This window comes from Archocentrus centrarchus, chromosome 17 (genome assembly GCF_007364275.1).
Source record: "Archocentrus centrarchus isolate MPI-CPG fArcCen1 chromosome 17, fArcCen1, whole genome shotgun sequence".
Taxonomy (NCBI): Eukaryota; Metazoa; Chordata; class Actinopteri; order Cichliformes; family Cichlidae; genus Archocentrus; species Archocentrus centrarchus.
This window is the reverse complement of record NC_044362.1, coordinates 28,865,762-28,893,470: the sequence shown is the minus strand read 5'-3', so window position 1 is coordinate 28,893,470 and position 27,709 is coordinate 28,865,762. Positions and strand designations below refer to the sequence as shown.

Below are 27,709 nucleotides of genomic sequence, written 5' to 3'. Positions count from 1 at the left end.
AGGTGTGGGTGTGTGTGTGTGTGTGTGTGTGTGTGTGTGTGTGTGTGTGTGTGTGTGTGTGTGTGTGTGTGAGTGAGACTGATTATGTAAGAGGGTAGCAGGCAGGGGGACAGGTGTGGTCACTGCTCAGGGCTCATAATGCAATGGGATGTGACTTACAAAGATGCATGCCCTGAGTAGCTTTCTCCTCCTGTCTGGGCTCCAATGGAGGATTTTAACGTTGTTTTCTAACTCCATCACCAAGCTAACAATGCTGTTGCCAGGTAGGAAACGTTAGATATTTAAAGAGGCATTTTAACAGTGGCTAAGAGAAGGAGTATATTTTTAGCTTGGAAAGTGCATTTGTTAAGTTTTATCTCAAATACTCAACGTGAAAAAAAGAAATCCCTCAGAAAAAAAATAAAGAGCAGATTAGAAAGATAAAGTTTTCACTTTCACAGCAGAAAAGCAATCCATGGTTGAGATTATCCTATCCTGTGCCATTTCATTGTATCTTAAATAAATAAATAAATAGAGGATTACATCAGAGCAGGCTTTCAGACACCATCTAAATCACCACTGACTGATGGTGACATCTTGACGCCTGTTATCTCAATCCAGCTCTGTTGAGCCAACACAGCTGAGGAGGATGAAGATAGGAAACAAAGATACAGAGGCTCTTCATATCTGTGCTGTCCTGCTGCTCAGCTAATCCCAGCCACAACATCCTCCCGCAGTCTTATTCACCAGTTCACTGAATCTGAGTCTCAGTCACACGATGTGTGCTGAACAGAGCACTTCACGTATCTGAGAAGGTTTCCTAAGAACAAACACAGTTTGCTTAGAGTCTTTATGGAGTTATGACATTTCCATAAGATTTGGGATTACAGAAAATAAGCTCTGTGGGAAATAAAACTTTTTGATATGTGCATTATTCTGCAAGATAATCACACATTGATGTCAGCGTTAGGCTATTTAACTATACCACAAAGGTCTGACCTTAGCATTGGGACCACTAATCTTCTGTGTTTGCTGTAATGACAAATACCTAGTATTTGTTTTAATTTTCAGCATTTTAAAACAAAAAAATCTCTATAGCTTGTGTCAGCCACAGATCTTACTTCAGGCATATAACCAGACTTTTTGGGCTCCAGGGAAGGCCAGGCATTGCAAGCTAGCTTAGGCTATAAATGCTGTGGTATGTTGCTTGGTTCACGTAACATACTTGTACCTATGTAAAAATAAACTAAATTAAACTAGACAAGACCCATTACCAATGGGTATATCCTTTCACCATTACTGAAAATATAAAATACATTCAGAAGTCTGGATAACTGGATTACAGCCCCATTTCATAAAACCCTTCAGCACATATTTTATTACCTTCTGCAAAACTATTTTAGCCTAATTTGGAGGCCTGAAATCCTGCATGTTGTTTATTCTCCACTTCAGATAAATACATCCTGAGTGTACAAGGGGCAGGAATAAGAATATCACACTGCACATCTTTGAAGAATAAAGAAGACATTTGCCAAATTTCATGGCTCAACTCCTTGTGGTTTTTGAGTCTATAGACCAGAAAGGTAAAATTTCATAGACAGACACCTGGATAGAAGGATGGATGGATGGTTTGATGACAATATCCTCCCACTTCAGTGCACAAGATCTACTTTTGCAGCATGCTTTGCATTTATAAATTAACACATTCTCACACCTGAAAGAACAAGAGTTTCCTACAGTTTACTGCTGGGAAAAAAAAAAAATATTAGCACAGCTGGGCATTAAACACCTCGCTTAAGACCTGGTGTACAGACCACTCAGTCTGTACACCAGACCCGATGAGGAAAAATCAAACAAGAGTGTCTGACTTCAGCTTGTTGCTCTGAAGAACCACCATTGCACCTGACTCAGACTCTACTCCACACAGTTCGCATTTATAAACATTACGGCTAATAGCTGCATTCTCCTGTTTCTGTGCAGCTAGCCAACAATGAAGAACCACTTACTGCTAAAGAGACAGAGTGAAAGTGGCCAGCATATCTTTTTTTTCTTTTAAATCAAAAACTCATTGCTGAAGCCAGGTGCAGTACAAAAGTGACCCCCCCCCCCCCCCATGACATCACATTTTATACTGGCACAAGATGGCGCTACACATGCTTTAAAACTTTAACTTTAAAACACTTATTTTTTAAATCCAGCTTTTTTTTTGAGTAGGACTCCATGATGTAAATTAGCCTTTACATATGTAGTGTTTCCATGTCCACTTTAACCTCAGTGTGGCTGTACCAGACCCCTGAATGGATTGCACATGGGTGTGTGTGCGTGTGTGTGTTGTTGGGAGCCCCTCTGTGGCATTCAGGGCACATTCAGTTCATTTTCCATTCAGCAGTAGGACATTAGAAAAGAGTAACATCAGCTGGAGTCCACTGATGGGCGTGGCTTCTTCAAAACAACTTTCTAGCATCAGTAACATAACACAACTAGTATGTAAACAATATGAACATATTTTAGGCTTAACTTACTTATTATTCTTTTACTTAAAATATCTGGAAAGCACAAGTGTTATAATCAATCCTAATAAATCTGGTGGGATAAAAGTGTAGCTGTCAGACTTTTCATCTCAGTGAATATTTTGAGCTGCTGATCTGTTTTACTTTACACCAATTTTGAATTTACACATAGTTTAAAAAGACCTGACCGGAAACACCAGAAACATGTTCAGATGTTTCAAAAACCTTTCATGCATCATTATTAAAGCAATAATCTGACTAAATTTATGACTTGGTGTATTACATATACTAACGTCCATGGAGGCAATCCAGGAAGTGCTCAGGCTCTCTTTACATTCTAGTAGTATTTTACTTATATGTTCGCAGTAATACACATTGACACACAGTCTATGGTTGCCTTTCACAAGCCAAGTCAAGTAAGCTAGCTTAATTTATAGCATTCCACCCTCTTGTGCAAACACAGTGACTGAGGTCCTTCAAGGCAACCAGTTCAAATGTGTTGGGTATCCATTCACGGACATGAATGAAGCTATATATCCATTAACCCAGACAGAACACAGCCATGAAGCACTGGATTCAGTAAGACTGAAGATAAAAGGGGCTCAGAGTGGAGCTGCAATTACCTACATATACATATCTATTCTGAACTTCTTAAATTTTCTCCTGAAGAACATGTCTTCATATTAAAATCATGAAAAACACGTAAAACTAATATTAATTGTTAAAAACAGAAAAATAACAATAAAAAAAAGAATAAAAAAATAAAAACTAGTATAACTCTGAAAGAAGAACTCACTCACAAATGGAGTCCCCAATTTTCTTACAGTTATGTCACCTTTTACATTACAATGCTTAGAATAGCCTCATAGTGTTGCCGTTTTAGTCTACAGCCTTCTACAATGATGTTATAAAAATCATGCCATCTGATGGAGAACATGGAGCTTTAATATTTACAATTTAATCAAATATGAGTTATTTCATAACAAAAAATGTGAATATTAACTAACTGAAAGTCAGAAACAGATAAAAGCCACTGCCTCACATGAATGAAATACTATTTAGACTTTTCTACCACTGGTTCATCATCTGATGACAGTTTGTAGACTAAATGATTCCTGAAAACAATCATTATCAGAATGAGCCATAATACAGTTGGCAGCCTTTGATGCCCCAAGGCTTCAGCACAGCATCTACCAGAATATAAAGCTTTGTATTCTGGCAGTTTCATAAAAATATGAAAATCCATCATTGGTCATAATCCTAAAGACTTCCTGGAACAATACTGCAGAGGTCAAGAGCAATCGCAAACACATGCCAAGATTAAAGCCATGAGGTCATTACAAACAACTGTTTTCTACCTCAGGACTCATTAAAAAAAAAAAACAAAAAAAAAACACTTTCTTCCTTGATACATCAACAAGGTCTCTGAGGTCAAAAATGTGGGTGAGAAATCAAACAGCAGCAGAGCTGATTAAAGAGGCGGTGTGAAAGAATGCAGGTACATCAAAGACTGCCTACATACTGAAAGATGACGCAAAGTGACATAAAAGGCCCTCAATGGGCAAACAGGGGATGAAGGAAGTAACTAACCAGATGCAAACATTTCAGGGTTGAGACAAAAGATAGAGGACAAAACTGGCAGGAAGACAACTGTTCACAAAGAAAACAAAACTTTAAAAATTTAATCTCTTAAGACAGATGAACTGGACAGCTAATGCATTAAAAAAACAATCTCCGAAATATAAAGGAGCTATACAAGAAATGGACCCACTAAACACTGTGGACCTCATTAATGAGTGGGCACTGGAAAAAGAATGAGTCACATCTGAGGCATGACAAATGTGGCCTTTTTACTGGCAGCAAAAAAAAAAAAGCATGGCAGCACACAGACGTTAAAGGATTACTGTAAGTGAGAAGAAAATACTGCAGAGGAGGAGGGCCTTATATTACAGCAGCACCAACCCTGAAAGCACCAGTGTTTGTCTCTTCCTTCTTCCTCACAAACTTTGTATTGGTGACACATTTGCACAAAACAAATCTCTCATCACCACCTGATACCAGTACACCCGTCAGTGGTGGCTAAAAATATGTTCAGAAGCTGATAAAATCTTCTGTGACATTTTTCAAATGTCCACAATAAAGGCATAGACGGTAAAGTTTCGCTTTGGCACAGTGATCCACGACTAAAACATTTAGCACAAAACATATAGAAGAACACCAGTAAGTATGAACCAAATCATGTAAGGTAAGTGCTAACTTTGATTTCCACTTCTCAGAAAGCTCTCTAGTGGTAAATGACCAACTTGCATTAAAGAGGTCATTGGAGCTCTGGCCTGATTAGGTTAACTAGGTTACTGGACTGACATGTAAATAGGACATTTTTATGGAAGGACCTACACTGGCTTTATTTAGAAAGCCAAGAGTCTCACATAACTCTCTGTAACTTGAACTAAACATATAAAACAGCACTTACTCTTCATCTACACACAGTAGGTTTAGTTTTAATTGTTGTTAATGTGTGTGGTTTTATCTTTTTTTGTAAACTTGTTTCTAGCTGTTTTAATTTCTTATGATTGTTTAATTATGTCTTAATTACTTGCTTTTGACATCTTCATGTTTAAATGTAATGGTAAATGTTAAATGGACTAGTTCTTATATAGCGCTTTTCTACTCAGTATGAGCACTCAAAGCGCTTAATGTGCAGTTTAATACAGCGATAAAAACAAAAGCAAAGCCCACTCTGAACACAAACAGGGCATCTTGCTGTCAAAGAGAGTGGATAACTCTAATATGATCATCTCAGGTACACAGCTTTGAGTACCAAACTCCCACCCACCTGCTTCTCAAACTTTTTGTTTACAAAGGTGCAGCCAATCACAAGAAGGTTGGCTTAAAGGAATAGGAACAGCTTATTTCAGACCAAGGATAAACTGAGGGGCAACTCCAAGGCCCGGTATACAATAAATAAGGATTATTTTGAACTCTGAACCATGCAAAGCTACTCTAGTGCAGTCTAAGATTAAAAATATGGTGGTAGAAATGAAGTCCACTTTAAACCCACTGAGCTTTTAACAGCACCAACAAATATAAATCAAGTGCATTTCCTGATATATATTTATATAAGTTTCTACATTTATGTACATTATTATATAATGACTGATGATAATGTTTAGTTTTAAATGCTAGCTCAAGCATAAAATTGAAACCCTTAGCCTGGGATTGTAATTAGCTTTGTAATATAGGGTTGGACCTTATTATGCCTCTGAGGTGGTTTGATTTTATTGCCATTTACACAAAATGAAGCTGTATTGACCTGAGCTGAAGTGAAATTAATGGTCTATAACTGATAGGAATTCACCATGAGAGCACGCCGTGTCTTTAGGGCCAGCAAGCCCGTTAAACACTGCAATATAGCCAGTAAAGAGGCCAATAATTGCGAGGCAGAAAAGTTAAGCAGCAGCACACAACACCAAAATGACAGAGCAATTAGAAAAGCTCAGAGCAATTAAGCTCGACAATGCGTCCAAATACTCCCACTGAAGTCTTTTTTACAAGGTCAACAACAGTGCAGAGCAATTGGTGGACAGTAATGAGAAAATAATGTATAACTAGAACCAATCAGTCCAAGGATACAACACATACTCCCCAAATCAGATGCAGAGGCAGAAACAGAAACAACCTGATTCAACTGCCGGTAAGACACAATGAAACTGCAGTTTAGGTTAGCCAGCTGCAGTCCCTGCCAGAGCCTCACTGATCATCATTGTCATGTATCACAGATAAGACACTACAGAGAGCTGTCTTTGTAAAACAGGCCAACGCAACAGCTTTGCTCTCGAAAAGGAAAAACAGGCAGAGCTGTTGCTTTTCAGCGAAGTAATAACTCATTTCCTTATCTAATGAAGTGGTGAGGTGGTTCACAAGTTGGTGTGGTCAAAGGTTTTGTCTTGTCATCCTCCCATCACTCCTCTTTCGTGTGCATTTTCCCTAGCTTGTTTTTTCAGACTGTTTACCACAGAGTTGTGTATCAACCTGTTTCTGCACACCTTCAAGAGGTGTGGTGAAGAGTGAGAAAGAAAAAAAAATGCCCTCAGATTCTTCTCTCCCCCTCGAGGCTACAGAGAAGAGGCCATGCGTCCCAGTTTCCTCACAGAATCATGCCTCAACAGCACACCTTTTTATGGAGGAGGAGGAGGAGAGTAAAGGCCAGGTATGAGGAAGACAGAGGCAGGAAGATGAATCCCTCTGGCTAAGTACAATCCTGTAGTCAGCCTGTAGCATGCCAGAACTTCTCCTTTTAAAAATGACTTTATGAGCTTGAGCTGAGAGAAACTAATGTAAAAGAATCTAGGATGGCAGTGAAAGCTGTGGTGCATCTAAAATTCACACCTCTGTGAGATAAGAATTTATGTGAAATAAGACTTAAGTGCATGATGTTAAGGAAAGAAAACAAGAACAATACCAATGGTTTCTCAAAGCTCATCAAAGTCCCAACTTAATGTAATAACAATGATCACTGAAGTAAGGTCCTATTCTTATCATTTATACACTGTTTATTATTCACTGAGCATCTCACTATAAGGAAATACAATTTGCAATGTTACTGTCAAACCTTGGGCCTTAGTCATTTATGTGGATGTTACCAACCAGCTGAATACTGATGCAAACAAAGTACATCCCTTGTATGTCAAATCCCCATTTTCTGAGGTCCCCTGTACACAAAAATGGCCCCAATACACAGCAGAAACTGCTCAGGAGCGGCTCAAGGAATGTGGCAAATGGACCAAAACACTGACCTAGGCCTCAAACTCCTGAGATCCTAGTCTATATGATCCATAGGACCCAAAGGATCTGCTGTCCTGACAGGTCAGAGCTAGGCTGGCTACATGGGGGGGGAACCAAAAATTAAATTAGGTTTAATATTGTGGCTAACCGGGCCTCACAGTTAGAATGACATCTAAAAGGTCTGGCTTGGCCCAGACCTCTCACTGTGTGGAGTTTGCAGGTTCTCCCCGTGTCTGTGCGGGCTTCCTCCAGGTACTCCGGTTTCCTCCCACAGTCCAAAGGCATGCAGTTACTGGGGTCACTCTAAATTCCCCACAGGTGTGAATGTGAGTGTGAATGGCTGTCTGTGTCTCTGTGTTGGCCCTGCGACAGGCTGGCGACCTGTACAGGGTGTGCCCTGCCTCTCACCCTATGTCAGCTTAAATAGGCTCCAACTCCCCCGTGACCCTGAACAGCATAAGCGGAAGAGGATGGATGGATGGACAAAACTAAAATATCAACAGAAATCCTTACTTACATACTGACTTCTTTTGATTCCTAACAAATTCCTACTAAAACTAGGTAAAAAACTAGGCTGAGCAAGGCAGCAAAACTCAGCAGTGACAGCTAACCAGCAAATAAGTCCACCAGATGTCACAGTGTGAAACTAGTGTTTGGGAATGCAAAGCAGGCTACAGAAAAAGAACATTTTATATTCACAAAACCTACCCTGCTGGAGTAAACATGCAGGGTATTATAGCGAATCTGGTAGAAAATGACAAAAATGGAGTGGAAAATTGCATTGCACAGGTGATGTAAGCTGCTGTAGCTTGTCTTCAAAATCACTCCTAGCAATTTTCCATCTACTCTGGGGGTGAATCAACATGGAGAGAAAGAGAAGCAGCCTGCTGGCAGTGATTACTTCAATGACCATGCAAATTCTGCAAGGGCACTGTGATAGGCAAGCAGGGAGGGAGAGACAATAGGAGGGGGGAAATCAACAATTTTATAGGAAGCTTGTAGAAAACACAGAAGCATACTGGTATTCCACTCAAACATGTTAGATCACAAAAAGAAATGTGAGACGTGGTTCTGCGCTGAAAAAAAAAAAAAAAAGAATTAGTAACGGAAACCTACAGCAGACTCCAAACCATCAGAGATTTTATTTTTCATGTGAGGGCAACTACAAATCTTAACATTTGTTGACCGACTTATATTCCCACCAACACACACTGAAAGAAATTCTAATAACAATGTGGTAAGAGTTAGTTTTGTCCATAAAAGATAAAGAATATCAGCTTCCTGCACTCTTGACTTTATTTGGTCTATAAAGGAATCAATCATCATTTAAAGTTGTAGAACGGCAAAGCTCAATAACAAAGTTCTTAGGTAGACATTTAGCAACATTAGTCTTAAAGTATTATAACTGATGTTGTGTTTTGGTCATTTTGACCATCCTTCATCTGTTATGATAATGTAAAGTTACTGCTAAGCATGGGAAATATGCAAATTTCCACATGTGCAGATACTGCACATGAAATCTCTCTGATAGGTTCTCAGTGCAGTGGAACGGTGTTACAGCTACAGTAAGCAGAAAAGGGTTAAATTGGAAGTTTACCATTGGCCACATTACCAGATCACAACTTTTGGCTTTAAGAATGCACTGATATTTAAAAGGAGCAGTGGCCAGAACTACTAGAATAACAGCTTAACTTTATTTTGGTAATCATTAGGCATACACCGATCCAGCTGCTTCAGTTCGATACAGATACCTTGGTCTTGGCACTGATCAGTTTGTGGTTAAATTAAAAGCTACTGCAAACATAGAAAAAACTTTGCTGTCGCGGCTCATAAAAGTTATCTCAAAACAGCTGAATCTTTGCTGTTAGTCCACCATCAGCTAATGGTGAACGGCTGCTGGCACATGTGGCAATAAACACACAAGAACTAACTTGAACTGAATTGTCATCGATTCCTGATCCAACTTTTTAAGTCATGATTAAACTAACTTCTATCTGATCCAAATATCCGATCGGTGCATCCCTAGTTCAAACCTCGTTCTCACGTTTTGGTGATTTTGTTTTTCTGGGAAGAATGGAAAATACATCTTTGTTGTGTCTGTGTCCCTCAGCTACAGGTCTGAGTGAACATTAATCATATATTTTTTTTTTTTTTTAGCAGACTCTCTCTGTCTGCACACATTTTATCTTCAACCACACTGATAGCCAAAAGCTGCAGAGGTTTGCTCGACACTTCCCTCATGCACTTACTCTATTACAGTGTGAAGCAGAGCAAGAACTTGCATTTTAATAATCACCCAAATACAGCGAGCTGAAGAGTCGACACAGACAAGGTTCTGTGAAGTGACAGATAACAAAAGATAGTTTAATTTGACATTGTATTAATACAAAAATCCAGTTGTCCTTACTGAAAAACAGTTTTCTTTTTTTTTTTTACTCAGAATACCAGCTGTACACTGGGCCTGAACCTGTATTTCTGGTCTTGAATGCAAATGAGCAAAAACTGTGCATCGTGTTCCTGGCTTCTCAAACAGTTAAGCTGAACAAAACCTGCTCAAGCGAAACCAGTTTGATGAAAACAAAGGGGGTTCACTGGGCTTTCTCTGAGGGATAATAACACTGCTTTGCTGTATTACATCTGCTTAGCACTTATTACTGAAGACAGGAAGAGCAAAAGAAGGAGGAAGGCACAGACAGGTCTCCTAAAATAATCTACTAATCTAATCTGAAATGGAATTATCGCAGGAGCCGAGTCTAAACAGGAAGTTAAGGAGCTTTTATCCTGCAGGAGAAGAGCTGACAGTGTGCAGCCAGTTCTGCAGAATGACCCTTCTCATTCTGTAATGTGAGATCATTTATGTTTTATCACGGCAAATTCAATCAGCATAAAAGGAATTTCTTTTGGTATAGTGGAAGTGTGTGTTTTGATTTTTCTTCTTTCAAACTGTTGTAAGTTTCACACCTCAATTGGATTTTTTTTTTTTTAAAGCAAAGTTCATTGCTGCAGCATGTGTAAAACCTGATTTAGAGAAGTGATGGAAGATTGCTGATAATCTTTATTATTTAAAAATGATCAGGATCTGTTGATCCATCAACATCACAATAAAATAAACCTTTCAGGTCAGTAAATTTAACAGTGATGTAAGCGTGGACACATTTGGGAGCTCAGCGAGCATCAGTATTGACGATCCATGCATTGTTGCTCGTTTGGAACGCTCCCTGTGAATGCTGGGAAAGTTCCCAACACACCTAGTTGCAGACATCTGAGCACTCAGCCCGTCCTGCGGTTGCTGATCATAGTTCTAACTTGTTCCTAACTTTAAAGTGGAAGAAAAAAAAATCATTCAGGATTAACAAATCAATCTTCAGACTGCAGTCTAATAATCGAGCTCCCTGAATCACATCTGCCTGATGACAGCAGCTAAGCCTGAACAGAACAACAGGGCTCTGGATTTGAATTTCTAGCTCTGCAGTTAAAAGGTTGAAATGTCCAGCAATTACACCATACCCCAAACTGCTACCATTACACTAAAGCAATTCAGCAAATACTTGCCTAAACCTGTCTTAGGTAAATCATGATTGGACTCCAAACAAGGCAGCCTTGAGCTATGAAGAAATGTTAGAACCTGTCTCATCTCAAGTACATCAGAACCAAGAAAAGGCTCAGTAAAAAATGTATTTAGATTACCAGCAGAATGAGGTTATGAAGAAATGATAAGCTATTAAAGATTTCTAGCTGTCATTTAGCTACTATTGTTTAACCCAGCCTGAACCTGTCAACCTCAAAGTACCAAACTCTTAAATCTTTCTTGAAATTAATCATCTTGTGGAAGAAATACAGTTTAAATGTAAGGTTTAAAATGCAAACTGCTCAAACAGCAATTTATCATCAAACCTTCATACTCACATGGTTAAAACAGAGCATTATCAAGTTGTGTTTCACGCTGTCTAAAAGATATGTGCCCATCCTCAAGACAAATACAAGCATAACCTTTTTGGGGTAGAAACTATAAATGTAAAAATACATTTTTTAAAAAGCACATTGATTTAGTGCCCTATGCCCGTTGTGTCAATATCTCAACTGTGTGCATGTTGCACATTGTCACAGGTTTATATGTAACTACAAGGTTATTTGTAAAGAAAAATAAGGAACAGAAGGTGTCACCAGCCATTTGCCACATGAGTTCTGCCCCATGTGCCTGAAAGAAGACTGTTAGCAGCCAGCAGGGACTCAACTGTGGTGCTTTGTGAAAGGGCTGAAAAAGAAACTCATTTGCTGAGGATACAGTGACCCACTGACATATTAGAAACCCACTGTAGGCTCTGAAGAGAAAGTAGGTCTTTGTAGTCAAGGACTACAGCCTGACTGCATTCTCCTCATTTAAGCTTTAGCTACAGAAATCCACACAAACTGTACAGCTACAGTATATGCGTACATGTTCTCCGCCTCTGAAATTTGGCTAAAAGTTCATTTAATTCCAGAGCTTTGAATTGGCCACCAAATATGCGGTGGGTAAGATATGATAATGGACAGGGACGTTGGGTTGAGCCAATATGAAGTTGTGCTTCTGAAGCAAAGTTAATAAGGCCCTTAAGTTGCCTCTAATTAGATTTGAGTGGTGATCCTATACATGCAGTTTTTATGTCCAGGTGACTGTTTAGCCAATAACACTGAGTGCAAGAGGCTTTCCATCACTGCCCAACCCTTCAACAATGAGGATACGCGCTGACATTCACCAGCCCTGATTTGGGCCTAATGACTGCAGGCCAGGATTGGCAGAGTGCCAGATGACCTGGATCAGAAGCTTATTTTTCCCCAGGAGATCACAATGCCCACCCTGTGACCAAACCTTGTACTCTGGTCTAATTCCTGCCATCATCATCAGCACCATCGAGCTGACAGTACCCCGGGGAGGATCCGGTTGAGGAAGCTTGCAAGGAAGCTTGCTTGTAAGAAGCTGCGTTACGCCAATTTAGCAGCTGAAGCAGAGGATAGAGACTAGAAGATAAAGGTGCGCCCGGTGGAGGTGGGGTGTAGGGGCTTTGTAGCTAGTTCAGTAACAAAGATCCTTAGGGGGATTGGAGTCACAGATCAGGCTCATAGATGAGCAATCAAAGAACTTGCCAACACCACCGAGAGGACCAGTCACTGGCTGTGGATGAAAAGGCGTGATACTAGCTGGGCTGCCAAGGCAAACAACTAACCACAGGACTCACACCCAGGCTTGATCAACCTGTGGTTGGCCTGTCTCACTGGAGGATGTCTTGTGATAAATGGCAGAAGCACCCAGTGATGCTGAGGTACACAACTGATGATGTGTCCTGGTGGTAAACCCTTATGGCAGCCATCTTCAAGAACTCCCAGTGAAATCAATAGCGGTGCAAACACTAAGGATTGTAATATCTAGTCCTTTCAACAAATCCTTTAACAAACACAAAGTCTGAATGAATAATTAAAATAAATGAAATTCTAAACTTAGTATTTCAGTAGCAATCTAACTGGTTTATCTAAATTTGTGTTTAAAAGTCTTATAGTCACATTAGTTTCTAGGACTCTGCCACAAACACCGCATGCATTGACTGCACTTTCCTTGCAGACGCATCCTGTATTGATCACACTGAAGCTAGACTGAATATACAGAACTATAAAATCATGTTCCCATGCTGCAAGTTAATCATCTCTAACGCTGAGCTTCACAGAGGGCAAAGTGCACACAAAGACAATCCTTTCTCTTGAAACGGGAGAAATAATAGTGCATGCAGTTCTTAGCCAAACACATATGGGCAGGGCCAACAGCAAACCTTTATTTATATTGGACCAGGAGATTACATACTGCAGCAGCTCACTGTGGTTCAGTGGCTCCTCAGGTATACATGGCGGTTTGGAGAGGACTAATCTCTGCTATAAGGAATGGGAGTTTTCAGTGAATTGTATTCTCTTTTCATAGATTAGCAATAGGGATATTCCTGACGACTAATTTACTTACAATTAAACAGGACAAGGAAAATCAGAGTACTGGTTTGCACAGCTGTGTTCAATCTTACTTTCCACTTTGCTTGTTTGTTTTTAATAAATGGATGCTACATTAAATGTGAAAAATATTTTTTGAATATTTGTTTTTAAATGGAACAAAGGAGAAATGTTAGAGGGGTGTTTATTAAATATGTCAATATTTGTGGTCTGGGCCTCTTGGGATTGGGCTGCATATGGCCCATGAACTAAAACGAGTCTGTTAAAATAGAAACAGATGAAATCCCTGACCAGCATGTTACAAAGGAACAAAACAAAGAAATCTTTGTCGTCGATAATACTATATGCAATGCAAGTACAAAGAGACTGAGACAAAAAAAAAAAAATTAAAACAAACACTACTCATAAAATGTTGCCAATTAATTAATATTTAAAGACACTAAAGAGTAATTTTCCAGTAATGTCTAAGGAAGCATTGTTTAGTCAAATATTAGTCAGGCTAGGAGTATAAAATAAAATATAGTACATCTAAAAATCAAATTAAATGTCACAGGATATTCTGCCCTGTCTGCCACTCTCTCTCCTCCCTGTCCTCTCTGCCATCATCAATGCTGCCCCAAGCTCGTCTCACAAGCCAGCTGTCCAAACAAATGTTACGTAGCCGGCGCTTATGTAATGAAGCATACCAAGTGCTTAGCGCATCCTCTTAGCAATCCTGTCCCATGGCACCATCAGTTCCAACATAAGATAAGACTGAACCTCCCCTGTGTCCCTTCTGGCTACTCAGTTTACAGGATCAGTGGAGAAAAAAGGAGTAGCTGGATTTTCACTAATCAATATTATGGATTCCTGTGAACACTCACACTGAGAGAATGGATGATAAACACAAATCTGCCTGAAGCTTGTTAGCAAAAGCAGCAAGATCAGCTACTTTGTGTTAAAAAGAGAGACAAATACAATGAATGGGATGAAATACAGAGCTCTAAGTGTATGTATAGTTTTGTACATAACTTTAGCAATTTGCACTCTCCTTGCACAGCTAAAAAAGAAAAGAAATAGAAACCAGTCCCTGTACACAGCAGCATGACTGATGACATTCAAAACAGACAGCACTTCATTTAAAGATAATTCTCTCTGAATGCAAAAAAAAAAAAAACTCAGTAAATGCAACAGTGCCAGCTGGCATGTTTGCATCTGTGTGCTTCCTGCAACCCAAAACAGCTTGATGCTTTATAAAGAGTTGCATTGTGCTAGTCTTATTTGCAAGCATTAATCACAGTGCAGCACATTACCTTGATACAATAAAGTACAAAATACTGCAGGCTGTGCTGACTTTGCAAAAATGTGCAGTTGTACAGAAATTCTGTATTTACGAGCACCCCCCACTGCTGGTACGTGCCCAAATAAAGCAGCTGTCTTACCGTCTCATTCTCATCTGGGTACATGCTGTCCTGTAGCTGAGTTGTCGCTGCAGAAGAATAAGTGTTGTAGCCGGCGTTGCTGACGAGAACAATGATGGTGCAGAGAAACACAGCAGCTCCTGCCTATTCACTAACTCTTTGAGTGACATGTCACTGTGGCAAACCAGATAATGTCACTCTGTGAGCACATACACAAACTCGAATTCACTCACACATCCTTACATAAAAAGAGAGGGAGGGGAGAGAGAGAGAGAGCACACACAGCTTAGTGATATAGTGATGCTCGCTCTCCCTGTGCTTCCATGACACACGCTGCTTGACCTGCCCTCCCATAATGCTGCTCTGCACAACACAGGACATTGCAGCTGACATAATAACCAAACACACAAATAGATATCCAATTGAAGCTCCCAGAGGGATTAAGAAAAGCTCCATGAAGTGTGTGCACGCACACACACTTAGTTCTGTATCATCTGTGTCTCTAATCAAAGAAGTCATACAGAGAATAGCAACGGTTTACACTGGATTATCCCTGACAATCAGTACAAAGGAGTATTTATTACTTCTGAGGGAGTCATGTGTCTACAGTGTGTGACTTCAGTCATTCACTGCTTATAATACATCATGATGTGGCAAAGAGCAGCTCTTGTATTAATGAAAGCCTGATTTTACATCAGTGTGAAAGTTGCAAATATTCACATCTTGGCTGTGATTTTTGACAGCTCCTACAGTCTTGATCAAACTGGTCACACAACTATCTCAAACTAGACATCTGAATTTGTGAGCACTTTGATTCACCAATCTTTAATGCTAAACCAGTATTAACTTTGGCCATGACTTCACACAATCACATAGAAGACAGGTTTTTTTTTTTTTTTTCCCAGTTCAAAGGGACCTAATTTTACTTACTCATTCATAAAACTTTACAATAGGTGAAGGTTTCTATAGGATCCAATTGGGTACTGTTGAGGTTTAAAATAAGGGGCACCACCTCCTTGATTGAGAGGGGCCTGACACAGGCCAATAGTGCTGACTGCAGCTAAGTCACTGAGTCACTGAACTGGACCTCTTTTTGGTGCCTTTTGGAGTATTTTAATGGAATTATCGTACAAATACCAGGACATAATGTGTGGTACAATCCAATCATTATGTTATTTGTTTGTTACTTAGCACTAAATATTAGTTATCTATATCTCAGAGATGCACTGCACCCATAAAATCTATGAATGCAGACTCATCACTATGGCTTCTCCTACAAATATGGTCAAAATATGGCTGCAAAAAACCTCCTCTATGCTCTGAAAGCATATATAAGGAGGCTCCTGAACACAGTCTCATCTGTCTTATTGATGCAATGGAGTGGAAGCAAGTTTCTAGATCTGCAAGCATGCACTGATTGCTGAAGGGACAAACAGTCCTCAGAACCATTTATGTCTGAGAAGGTGACAAACAGTCACATTACACTGATTTTAATCTCATACGCCAGACAAGTCTTTGCATGGAAAAATCATTTGTAATTTAAACATACTCAATCTGGAAGCACCCTTAATGTTTTACACAAGAAGATACACATGAAGTCTCTGTTTAAAGCAAAGTGGTTTGTTTAAGATCACTTTACAAATTAATCTAAATCAATAAGCTGGACAACTTTAAAGCACCTTTTAGCAATGTTGTATTTAAGGCATTTAGTTTGTCAGTAATGAATTAATTACTGTGCTTTCCATTTCACTGTCTATAGGGATTTTTATAAAGAAAAAAATTATAATACTGGAAGTGTGTTTATTAAAATTATTAAACTGCCTTATAGGAAGCCTTTTATGTTTTAAGGTGCTTGTTGATGTTACTACTTCTTAATGTTTTAACATGTGAAGGAGACAGCAGTGAATCAACATAAAGAGGTAAGTCGAAGCAGCTGAATCAGAGGTGGAAGAGAAGCAGGCGAATTTAACTGAAGGCAAAGGAAAAAGGAAGGAAGAATGTTTAACAAAGGGTGTCAAACCTGGCCTCACCACTGCTCTGTTACACAACAACCAAACACACTGCAAAGGGTCAGCTGCCAGACTGCCTGAAGCTCTGTGGGTTTGTGTGTGTGTGTGTGTGTGTGTGTGTGTGTGTGTGTGTGTGTGTGTGTGTGTGTGTGTGTGTGTGTCCCAGGTTGAGAAGAGTACTATGAAATCCTCAGGGCTGCTTCATAACATCAGTGATGAGCATCCAAACTGACACCACTGCTATCTGCAGTACTCCAAAGAAATTTACTTTTTCCTCCAAATGATCTGCTGTTTACTGGCTGCTGCAAACTTTCCTGAAAGGACACCTCTGTGAAGTCATACTGAGGTTTGACTCCCATCAGAAATTAGTATCCTCAACAGACACAGGGGAATAACTGTACCAAAGACATCGTCTTTAAGATGATACAAGTTTAAAGATTTTAAAAAAATATATATACCAAATTTGTATGCTCCAGATTCTCAAATGTGTTGATTTTCAAAATAAGATTTTCTTTGTTTTAAAGAAAAGTAAATGCCACCTTATTATTTTGTAGTTTCTTTTTTTTTTTTTTACCTCACTAACTGTGAGAAGCATAGGACTATTCAAGATATAGTTCACTGTAAAAAGAGTTAAAAATAAGCATTACATTATTGGTTGCAGTCATATTAAACACAACCTGCCATTGTGCTAGCAGTCATGTGGGTGGCTGTATGGTGACCTACATGTAAGAGAAGTAGGTTTGTGACAGAAGGTCAACTGTGATCCACTAACAATCTGGCAGGAAACATGACAGGGTATGATAAGGTGTAAAAAAAAAACCAAAAAAAAAAACAGGCACATACAGCAGAGGTCAGGAAAAAAATGTTGGAAAAGTTAGTGAAAATAGCAAGTTTTTTTATTTCCCTCAACAGTAAACATCACAGTGCCCATTAGTAAAGGTAATTCAGCAGCCACACATGGAAAAAGCAAAGAAGACTTTTTCTCATATTCTCTATTAATGGAAAAATGCACTCTCGAGCAACTAATTCATGCTTTATTTAAATTCTTTACAAATTGGAGCCCATTTTTTATTACGTTTCCATCTGGGGTCCTCACCCTGAGAACATTTGGGATCTGAAAGACTTTGGATCCTCCCGCCAACATGCAGTATAATAAGGTTTTTTAATAAGACAGAGAAAGAGAATTAAACAGTAGTGCAGATGGCTTGGCTCCTATTAACAGATCCCTCAGTGTGTGTCTGTGTGTGTGTGTGTATACACAAATTTCTCTTCTTGTGTGTCTTTGCATAGCTGAACAGAAACGGTTGTCCATGCTAATGAGCCCACATAGACACCGTGTGTGTGTGTGTGTGTCTGTGTTTGAATAAGTGTGCAAAGAATGGCTAAAATGACATCAACATTCAACCACTTTATGTAGAATAAGGTGTGACAATGTAAAGACACACACATGCCAACTGCACTTCCTGCCACACTAAGTAATCAAAGAAATGAGGAAGTCCTCCAATCAATCATCCCGCTGAGAGTCATTAGAGGTTTTTAGTTGATTACAGCTGCCATTTAAGAACGATGGGAGTCTGCAGGGTTGAGTGGGTGTAATTGACTGTGACAATCAAAGGAGGGGGTCCAGAGTGGTGGTAACTTTTAAGTGCTACTTTTACAAGTAAGACAGCGGAGAAAAAAAAAAACAACTGATTCACATTTTTAGGCCTTTAGCAGAGTTTCTAGATTAAAGACACAACGAAGGGTTACTAAGAATAAGAAAAAGACCCCAGTTCACATAAAGAGAAACAAAAATTAAGAAGGGCTGATGGAAACAAAACCCAGGGCTCCAAGACAAAGCCAAAGGTCAACTCTGAAGTTCCTCATATTTTATGTGAGGTACAGTTTTGTTCAACAATTCAAACACCAATTAATGTTTTGTTGTTAAATATATAAATGATTCTGGTTCATCACTTAATGTGGGCAAAACTTCTGGTCATTCTTACAAACCATTCACAATATTTCTTGCAAAATGCACTTTATAATACAACTATTAGCTGCTGTCAAAAATTATAACTTTTGACAAATTATTACTATTTGACTTGATGATTAAATGTTGCTGCCCTTGCTAGTCTGTTACATCAAACTAATTATTCATATCTTATTAATGTGCAACAGCGGTTAACTGTTGGTCTTAAGATGTTACACAGTCACACACCAACAGCAAGGTCTGCAGCAGCAGCACCCCCCCCTCCCCCATTCCTCTGCTGGAAAACTGTAAAGAAGCAAGATGGTAAATAAGACTGATGACAACACCACTAACATCCGCGGTTATTAAATACTTGACTGTAGCTGTGTCAGAGTAAACTGGCAAAAAAATCACTTTAGTTTAGTAATATCCAAACTAATGCACGGTGCCAAGTGCCACACATTACAGTGGTATTTCAAATTGTTATATAATTATTGAAGAATGCAATTAAATAGAAACCAACAGGCAATAACTGAGCAGACAATGCTTAACTTCACAAATACTATTTCTGTCATACAAGAAATTCAGAAAACTATACCACAAGCGCCTAATGGCCAACGACAATACGTCATTTTGCCTTTCAGCACATCCTTTGCCTAGATTGTGGAACCACTTCACCCCTATTCGCCAAGTTGGGTTCTCAGATCCTCGGACAGGGGCGTTCTTGTGATTCCACATACCAGTCTGAAATCTTAAATGGATTCTGCCTTCAGAACCTTAGCTCAAAAACTGTGGGACAGATTACCACACTCTCTTCACACCCTTTACTCTGACCCTGTAATCTGGTGGCTGTAGCTCAGGAAACTAATTAGCAGCTTTGGGTAGTGTTTGTGTGTTGTGTTGTGTTAATTCATGTCTTCTTTGCCTGTGGCATGGGCTGGGTTTTAAAAGCTACTGTCTAGTTAATGTATATTTTTACAGTTAAATTAGGGCTAGCCTTGAGCAATTAACTGAATTTTAATATCGATTACAATTTTGGCTTCCACTGATGCTAAAAACAAGATTATCAAGATGAAATTATCATTGAGCCGCACTCCATTTAGCCTTTTAGCACATCCCTTTCCTTTACTTCTCTCTTCCATGCTATGGCAGTTTTAGTTCGGTACACATTTATTTCATTTATTGAGTTGAGTTGTTACTCTGAGCAATCGTGTCAAGTAATTACAACTTCAATATTGAGCAAAATAACTGGAATAATGAGGACCCCTAGTAGTGACTCTCTCTGCTAACAGAATACATATTAACACACCCTGCTTCTCACTAGAGAAAACGGCAAGGTGCAGCGACCACACTGAACTAAAAAATACATACAATACATTATTACATACAATACACAGTGCAGCAATTTCAGTTTTTTCTCCCATGTGCTGATGAATGATCAAGATCCTGAAGGAAGGGGGATGATGATGAAAGGCAATGGATGAGACAGTGCAGTAAAGCAGCAAATTAAAAACACACTGAGATCTGACAGCCATTATATTCAGTGGCCAGAGGGAAGCATTTGCTTCAGCGAATACAGTGCCCAGTCCACTGTGGTCAGAGGCTTTTATCGTATGCATGGAAGTACCAAGAGATATCTCAACTGGAAATTCCAGCAAGGAACCAGCTAAGGGTTGGAGGCTGATTAATGCCAAGTGTATCATATCTAATATACGAATTTTAGTGAGTTTGAGACTTCTACATCAGTTTTTTTTTTTAAACCAAATATTCACTGAACAACACAATTTAAAAAAAAACTGCAAAATAAAAAGCCAGATGTGGCAAATATGGTAAAAATTAAAACTCATATGCAAATTAATTTTTAATTTCTCTTTTTTTGTTTTGTTTCTTTTTTAATCAGAAGGTTCAATCAACACTCCATTTTCAAAATAAAATGAATTCTGGCAATCATTTCATGGTTCAGACTTTACAGAGTTAAGAAAACTCAACATTAATGCAGTGACAGGTCTGTGAGGTTTGGCAAACACACCTTGTTTCCTTTATTGCTCTAATGGTATTGCAGCATGTCACCACTAAACTATGAGTTTCTGTTATGGATGCAGTGACTAGTATAAAATGAGAAAACTATTGTTTAACTTTGGTTCTCTGCTGAAAAGTGAAAAGTTACTTTTTAACCAAACTAACACCCAATCTTCTAACCTCTGCTAACAAATGACCTAAACTGTAAGAAGTGTTGAGCTTTCAGTAAGCAGACTGTGGCTTTGGAAAATGTTACACACACAAAAAAAAAGACATGCAACTTCATCTACTGTCCCGAAAGCATGCTTTTTCTGTAGAGCACTTAGTACATTAGAGAGAAGTGTAATTAAAAGTGGATGGTGTAACACAGCTAAAGAGCTATTACAACAAACATCTGCACAGCCAAGGCAACTTGCTTTTGCACAACATCATTCATGTCATGAAAATTTCCCTGGATTTCTCTCTCACTACTGAATTTCTCAGGCTTGCAAAACTTCATTGAAATGAACTAGTTATGGAGCAACTTTTCACTGTTACTAACACTCAAAATAACACCTAGAGGGATAAACTCTTGTTTTTTTTTGCAGTAAATGGAGAGAAGATTGCTTTAAAAAAAAAAAAAAAAAAGAAAGAAAGCTAAATCCCTCTATAAATACATGTCATATTTTGGACAGACAGCATTACCAAACTTCATTAAAAACCAGCTCTGCTGTCTGAGATAATAACGAACAGATGAAGTAATGAACAATGAAACTGTGGCGGTAGCTGAAAAGAGGGCAAGTGACAAAAGTAGAGACAAAGTGGGTCTTGGTGTCAGGTCGAGTGCAGCAGATAAGTGTTTGGCACAGTCACTGCAGCCTACTCAAGTAGCTTGTCAAAAGCTGGATGAACTGGGAATAAGAAACAGGACCTGGCAGCTGGACGCAAAAACACAGACTACTGCCTTGGTTTTATATTCCTTACTTCTTTCCTTACACTTTAAAAAAAAAAAAATGGTTATGGACCCATGACACTTGCTGTTTTCACCCTCATGAACAGAACTGCACACCAAAAGAGATGGTATCGTTGCAGCACTTCTTGATTTTTGTAACCTCACGTGGGCGCCACAGTCGGGCTGATAATAGGAGTGTACGACTGTCGGTTTAAATTTTATCGCCACTTTAATGATATATCATTACAGAAGCTCAGAGAGTCACAGATTATACAAAAGGAGATGCACGCTGAGTATAATGGGCCCTTAAGGCAGTACACGAGAGCACTGCTTGTTTTAGTAAGTCCTGACTCAACCCTGAGTTTTTGTCACCAGCACCATGCTGCCAGGCCTGAGGAAAAACAAACAGGCAACTGGAGCAGTTTCATGTCACTGGATTTATGTAGGAAACGCCCACCTTCTGGCTCACATGAGCGTTGTAGGGCTGACTGAAGAATAACCAATCACTGTATCATCACTGGATTTATGGTTTATAAATCATCTTGAAGAAACGGTTGCCAGACCATCATGGAAAGGCTAAAACCACAGAGTGAATCCAATGATAACAGTTACACATCGGGGGTGTAAGGTCATAGATTTTGATCACTGCAAGTTCTGAGGAGAAACTCACAGTGTTGAGAAACCAACTGTAAAGCTGCCATTGCTGTTTTGATTGCAACATGCACCATATTGTATCCTCCTCAAGTGTCAGTTTCTATTTATGTTGTGCAAAAGTCTGTTCTCACAAGAAAGATATTTCAGGAATGATGCTGCTGCAATTTACACAACAGTGGATATACTTTTTAATCCTGATACTCACACCATAAGGCCTCCTTCCTCCCTGTCATCACTGACTACTTGCTCATATGGGATTGGCAGAGTGTTGGGCTTTCCTCTCAAAACTGTAGAATCTTTACATTACAACCTAAAGCACCCTGAGATGACTGATAAGATAAGATAAGATAGTGTTTATTTGTCACATGCACAGTTATACACAGTACAATGCACAGTGAAATGTATTTTGTACCTGCAACCTTATATACACACACATATAAATAAGAAGAATAAAAAAAAATAAAAAAAAGTAATTCACACTATACACTATACTCTATATACTATACCTATACACACTTTTATAAATTATAATATTTACATTGTGCAATAATGGTCCAGTTAGGGCTCAGAGTTGAGCAGACGGATGGCTTGTGGGTAAAAACTCTTCTTCAACCTTTCAGATGCTGTGAACTGGCCTTTTTACTAATAAACCTGAATGGGACTGAGTTGACGTAATTAACAGAGGAAGCCAGAGAGACTCAGGGATGGAAGATGGAAGACTCAGCCATGTGAACAAAGGCAGGTATTTGTTCTGTTATTTGCCCAAAGAATGAGAAAAATCACAGTTTACTGGCACACAAAGCTGAACTGGTAGTATACATACCCAAACCAAGCTTGACTGCTTTGACCTTTGTGCTGCCATTTAAATACAACAGACACAATAACCAAGGAAGGAAGGTGCTCTATTGAGAACTGGGCTGTCCTCAGGGACTATATAGGCTTGTAAAATAGGACTTTCTTTCAGATAACCTTTTTACACACAACATACTCACTCAGTGCTTACATCAGTGTATGATGCATCATACTTATATCCAAACCAAAGTTGACAGATTAACTAGTCAGCCTGTTGCAAAACAAATATGTAATTTAGAAGATGTGAAGTGTCGATGACAAGAAATCCTAAAATTGTTAGGGTCATTTTATTATCACAGGAAAGCTCAATTAAGTTGGGTTTTTTTTTTTTAAACGTGATCAAATGGGTTGTTGATGGGTTTAAACCAGAACATGTGAGTTTCAGTGTTTTTATTGCACTTTAATAATGGTGCTAATGAAGGAGCTAACTTTTATTTATGTATATAACGCAATTAAATAACTTAGAAATTAAAAAATAAGGACAGGAAAGGAAGTTGAGTCGAACTCTGCTTGTGGAGATGTGTATCTTAACTCACTATACCTGCAGTGCAAGTTTTAAGTAATATAGGAAAGTTAAAATCTACAAACTATTAGACGATGTAAGGTAAAATTGGTACTGGACAATTTAATGTTGGTGTCACAGTCTTTTCCTGCATACCAGGAGTTTAAAAAAAAAAAAAAAAACAGTTCATAACCCATTTCCATTTAACACATCCACGAGTCCGCTAGAGCGTGCTTGGGTCAGAGACGTAAATTTTGTCATCGGATGGCGACCATGGAGGTCCGTGTCAACATCTGAATGCCTGCCAATTTTTTGCCATCATGTGACTCAGTGAATACTTTGCATTGCAGAGCAATACATGTTATCTGGTTTTCGTGCTTGAAGTGGAAAATAACAGGAATGACTACTCGACCATTGTGTCTCCAGCTGTCCGTGTCCATGTCCGCAACAGAGTATAAACATACTGCCTTCAAGAAGGGTGCGACCAGATCAGGTTCCCTTTTCAACTTCTTCACAAGTCGATGAAGGCAGCAGGATAATTGATACATAAGCAAGCTGAATAGCACCTGCTCTATACATAGTCTGCATATATTATACAGCAATTTTCGTGATAAGATTCACAAACACCCAAAACGACAAACTAAAATAGCTGCTACTGTACTGTATTGCGGTGGATTTGATATCTCTGACATGTGAATATTGGCATTCAGGTCACAATTTCATAACAACAAAACCAAAACATTACACACATATAACATGAACACAGCTTGGACTGCCAATCCATTCCTTTGTATGCAATAAAGGAGGTCTAAAGCCAGGAGCAGCAGCACCACTGAGACCTGGTTTCTATTTTCTCACCTGCCTTTGTTCTGCAGCAGACTGAGCTAACAACTTTTGGAAGAAACACCCCCACAGACCAAGTTCATTAGTAGCCAGCTGCCTCCTCTCATTCAGTCTGTAGCTGCAGTGGCTGTTTCAAGGTCATGTTTAGATTTGACTCCTCTATTAAACAAAATCACAGAGCTGAGATCCGTGCAACCTGTCATCACATTTATAGGAATGACAAATACAGTAAACACTGTAAGTGATGAATTCAGTGTGGCCCAGTGAATCACCTAATGAGAGAAAAGGGTGCTTGTCATAGGAGAGAGAGGGACTCGTTTTCCGCCTCATTCCTATCAATGAAGGCAACAACACCACAAAAATGTCCCACAACACCTGAAGTGAGCCTCCTCAGAACCACTGATTCCTCCTACACATTTTCATCTACTTCTTCTTCTTCAACCAAGTAATTGATAAATAATTATTATTTTGAGCTGTGAATGATTCAGTGCAACTCTAGTAGAGTCCAAGAATAAAAATATGGAGCTGGAAAAGAACATAATTGGCTCCCTTTAAAGCTACAGAACAATCACCTGCTTCAAGTGATCACAAAATGGGAAAGACAGTGAATTAGGGACCCGGAGCCAAAATTACAGGCAACATTCAAGACATCAAAAATAAAGAAATTAATTAATTAAAAAAAAAAAAAAAAAATCACAGAAACAACTTTGCCTTTACCTGGAGATGTTCAGTAGAAGAGCTGCTCAGTTCATCCCCAGACTCAGAGTCATTGGTACGTCTGTCTTCCCCTGCAGAGTCACAGTGCTGGGTGCAGTCCACATCCAGCGGCACCCTAACAAGTTCTGGAGATCTGGCTTGAGTACGAGGCAAGGTACTTGATCCCCCTTTGTAAGGGGGTGGGGGAGCTCCATGGAGAAGAATTTCAGGCAGAGCTTTGTCATGGTCAGTGGGAGTGGTGGGGGCATGATGGTAGTCATTGTCCCTACGCTGACTGGGGGGAGTGAAGTGAGCTGAGTTGCCAGTTTGTGCAGAAGGAGAGCGCTGATAGTTGGACTCGTTTCTGTTAAGGTTCTCAGCAGGATAATTGTTGAGTCCCAGATCCAGATAGGTTGGTTTTACCCAGCGTGCACCTGCACTTTGTGAAGATGCATTACTGGTAGCAGTAGGAGGATGTGGGATCGGTTTAGGAGGTGGCATGAGGGCTTTGCGGACTTCTCGGACATACTGAGCGGGTACATAAAAAGCTTTAGACCCCTCCTCTTTCTTTACCTGCCACCAGTCCTCATTGGTTTTCTTGACTAGCATATAGCATTCCCCTTGGTGGATCTTAATAAGGCGGTCTTTAGACTTGTACTCATAGTCGTACTCAACCTCAATGTAGATCTGGCCTGGGGCAATAGGCAGATCAGCCATGATGCCTCTTACTGTCCACCAGATTGTTCACCCCAAAAGGAAAATATTTAGTACCATGACTTCATGAATAGACCTGGGGAAATACAAAGAGGGATAACAGTAAATATATATTTAATTTCAATGGAAATAAATATGCTATTTTGCTATTTTTTATTGTCTTTTTATACTCTGTATGTATTATAGATGTACCTTGGGTTTCATTATGGTCTAATGTTCTACTATGTATATCATCTAAGATATCGCCTGCTGAAATCCAACAGCAGACGTTTGAATCAATTTTCCCACAGACTGCACTGAATATCTGAAATTGAAAATGAGTATTAAATAACATTTATAAGGAGCTTCTCTGCAAATATCGCAAAGTACTTTATGACCCCTAAATAAGTAATTGTAATTTAACTGTAATATAATCATAATATCAGAGAGACATAATATCAGCTGTCTCACTAGTGAGTCAGCAAGTGCAAGTCTATTGTCTTGGATTGCAGCTGAACAAGGAATACATTCGCCAGCTGCAGTCCGAAGTGGTGGAAGTGGACTAGAGTCTTTCTGAAGAGGGAGGTGAATTTCTGGGACCACCACTACAGAGACCTGGCCTGCAAGCCTGCAGGGAGACAAGACAGGAAGTCTGGGATAGCTGTGTACTGGTAATTGAACTCTCTAAATAATCAATCATTTATAGATGGTATGTTTGCTTGGATTAAAAAAAAGAAGACAAAAATCAGTCACCAAATATACTTTGGCATATCTAAATATACCTGATTGTGCCCACCAGGTATAGAAAAACATTGTTCTTATTACTTTTTTTGTCTTTCCATCATATGCTATCATATTCTATGAAGAATATTAGTGGCTTTTGAAATAATGAAATAAACCTCTAAATGGCATTAGAACTAAAGTGATCTGTAATTTTAAAAGATGTTGCTATTAAAAACAGTTTTACTCTAACATAAGTTTCTTAACAAAAACTATGCGTGAAGAAAGTTGTGCTTTTTATGTGTTGGAGACAATAAAAAAAAACAACAATATAAAATTTAAATCCACAGTAAAGAATAAGTTGCCAATCAAGCTTTGGGAGTGGACATTAAAGGGGGGACATTAAAAGCATTAAAAAAAATCTTGAGGTATAGATAAGTCAGAAAATATTTCTTTCCTTTTTCCTCTCTCTTATGCAAGACACATCAAAACGCAAACCAAAAGAAACAACAGTGCCTTTCAAAGCCGCTCTCTGCTAAAGAAATCAGAACAAACAAATGAGATATAAACTGAGAAGATTTAATCCTCTTGAAGGCTGAATGTACCGTCCAGCTCAGAGCTTCAAACCACACATAAGATTAGATGGAAGGAGTGGAGACAGTAACGTGAGTCACATCGTCTTCTTCCACCTACTTTGTGTTTTTCTGTCTTACTCGGTTTCTTCCTCCTTACTAAGGACAGCCTGTCCAGCAGCTACAAAGGAATCTCAGCAAGTCACAGATAGTTTCCTAATGAACTCACATTTGTGCACGCGCACCATCTTATAACATCGGGTGACGACACCTTTAAACAAACAAAAAGCACCAACAACATCAAGATTCGTGTAATAGAGTGAAGCCTTAGATTGAAAGGGTCATCTTCTCATCAGGAGTGAACTTCGAGAACAAACTAGAATTAAACAATAATACACCAAAAACGATTAGATTAAATTAAATTAAATTAGGTGTTTCCGGGCTGGATCTTACAGCTTCAGGGGAAATCTGTGCATGGCCTATTTTGATAGAAAGAGGCCAAATTGGTACCTCTGCTGACTGGATTTTAAATTAACAGGGAAATAAATATATTATGATCAAACAAGTTTAACAGTTCAAAGAAACTACGGTCTTAGGCTACCCTCACGGACAGGTCTCACTTCAAA

General features: G+C 39.1%; 1 protein-coding gene across 4 annotated transcripts in view; it reads right to left on the bottom strand.

Moving 5' to 3' along the window:
• Positions 1-27,709, bottom strand: part of LOC115795499 (rho GTPase-activating protein 12-like) — a 63,092-nt gene that overhangs the window by 27,334 nt on the left and 8,049 nt on the right. For all 4 annotated transcript variants that reach the window (XM_030751448.1, XM_030751449.1, XM_030751450.1 and 1 more), the window contains exon 2: positions 25,120-25,888. In XM_030751448.1, the coding sequence (XP_030607308.1) occupies positions 25,120-25,815 (696 nt within the window). In that variant the 5' untranslated portion in view covers positions 25,816-25,888. The remainder of the gene's footprint in view (positions 1-25,119; positions 25,889-27,709) is intronic.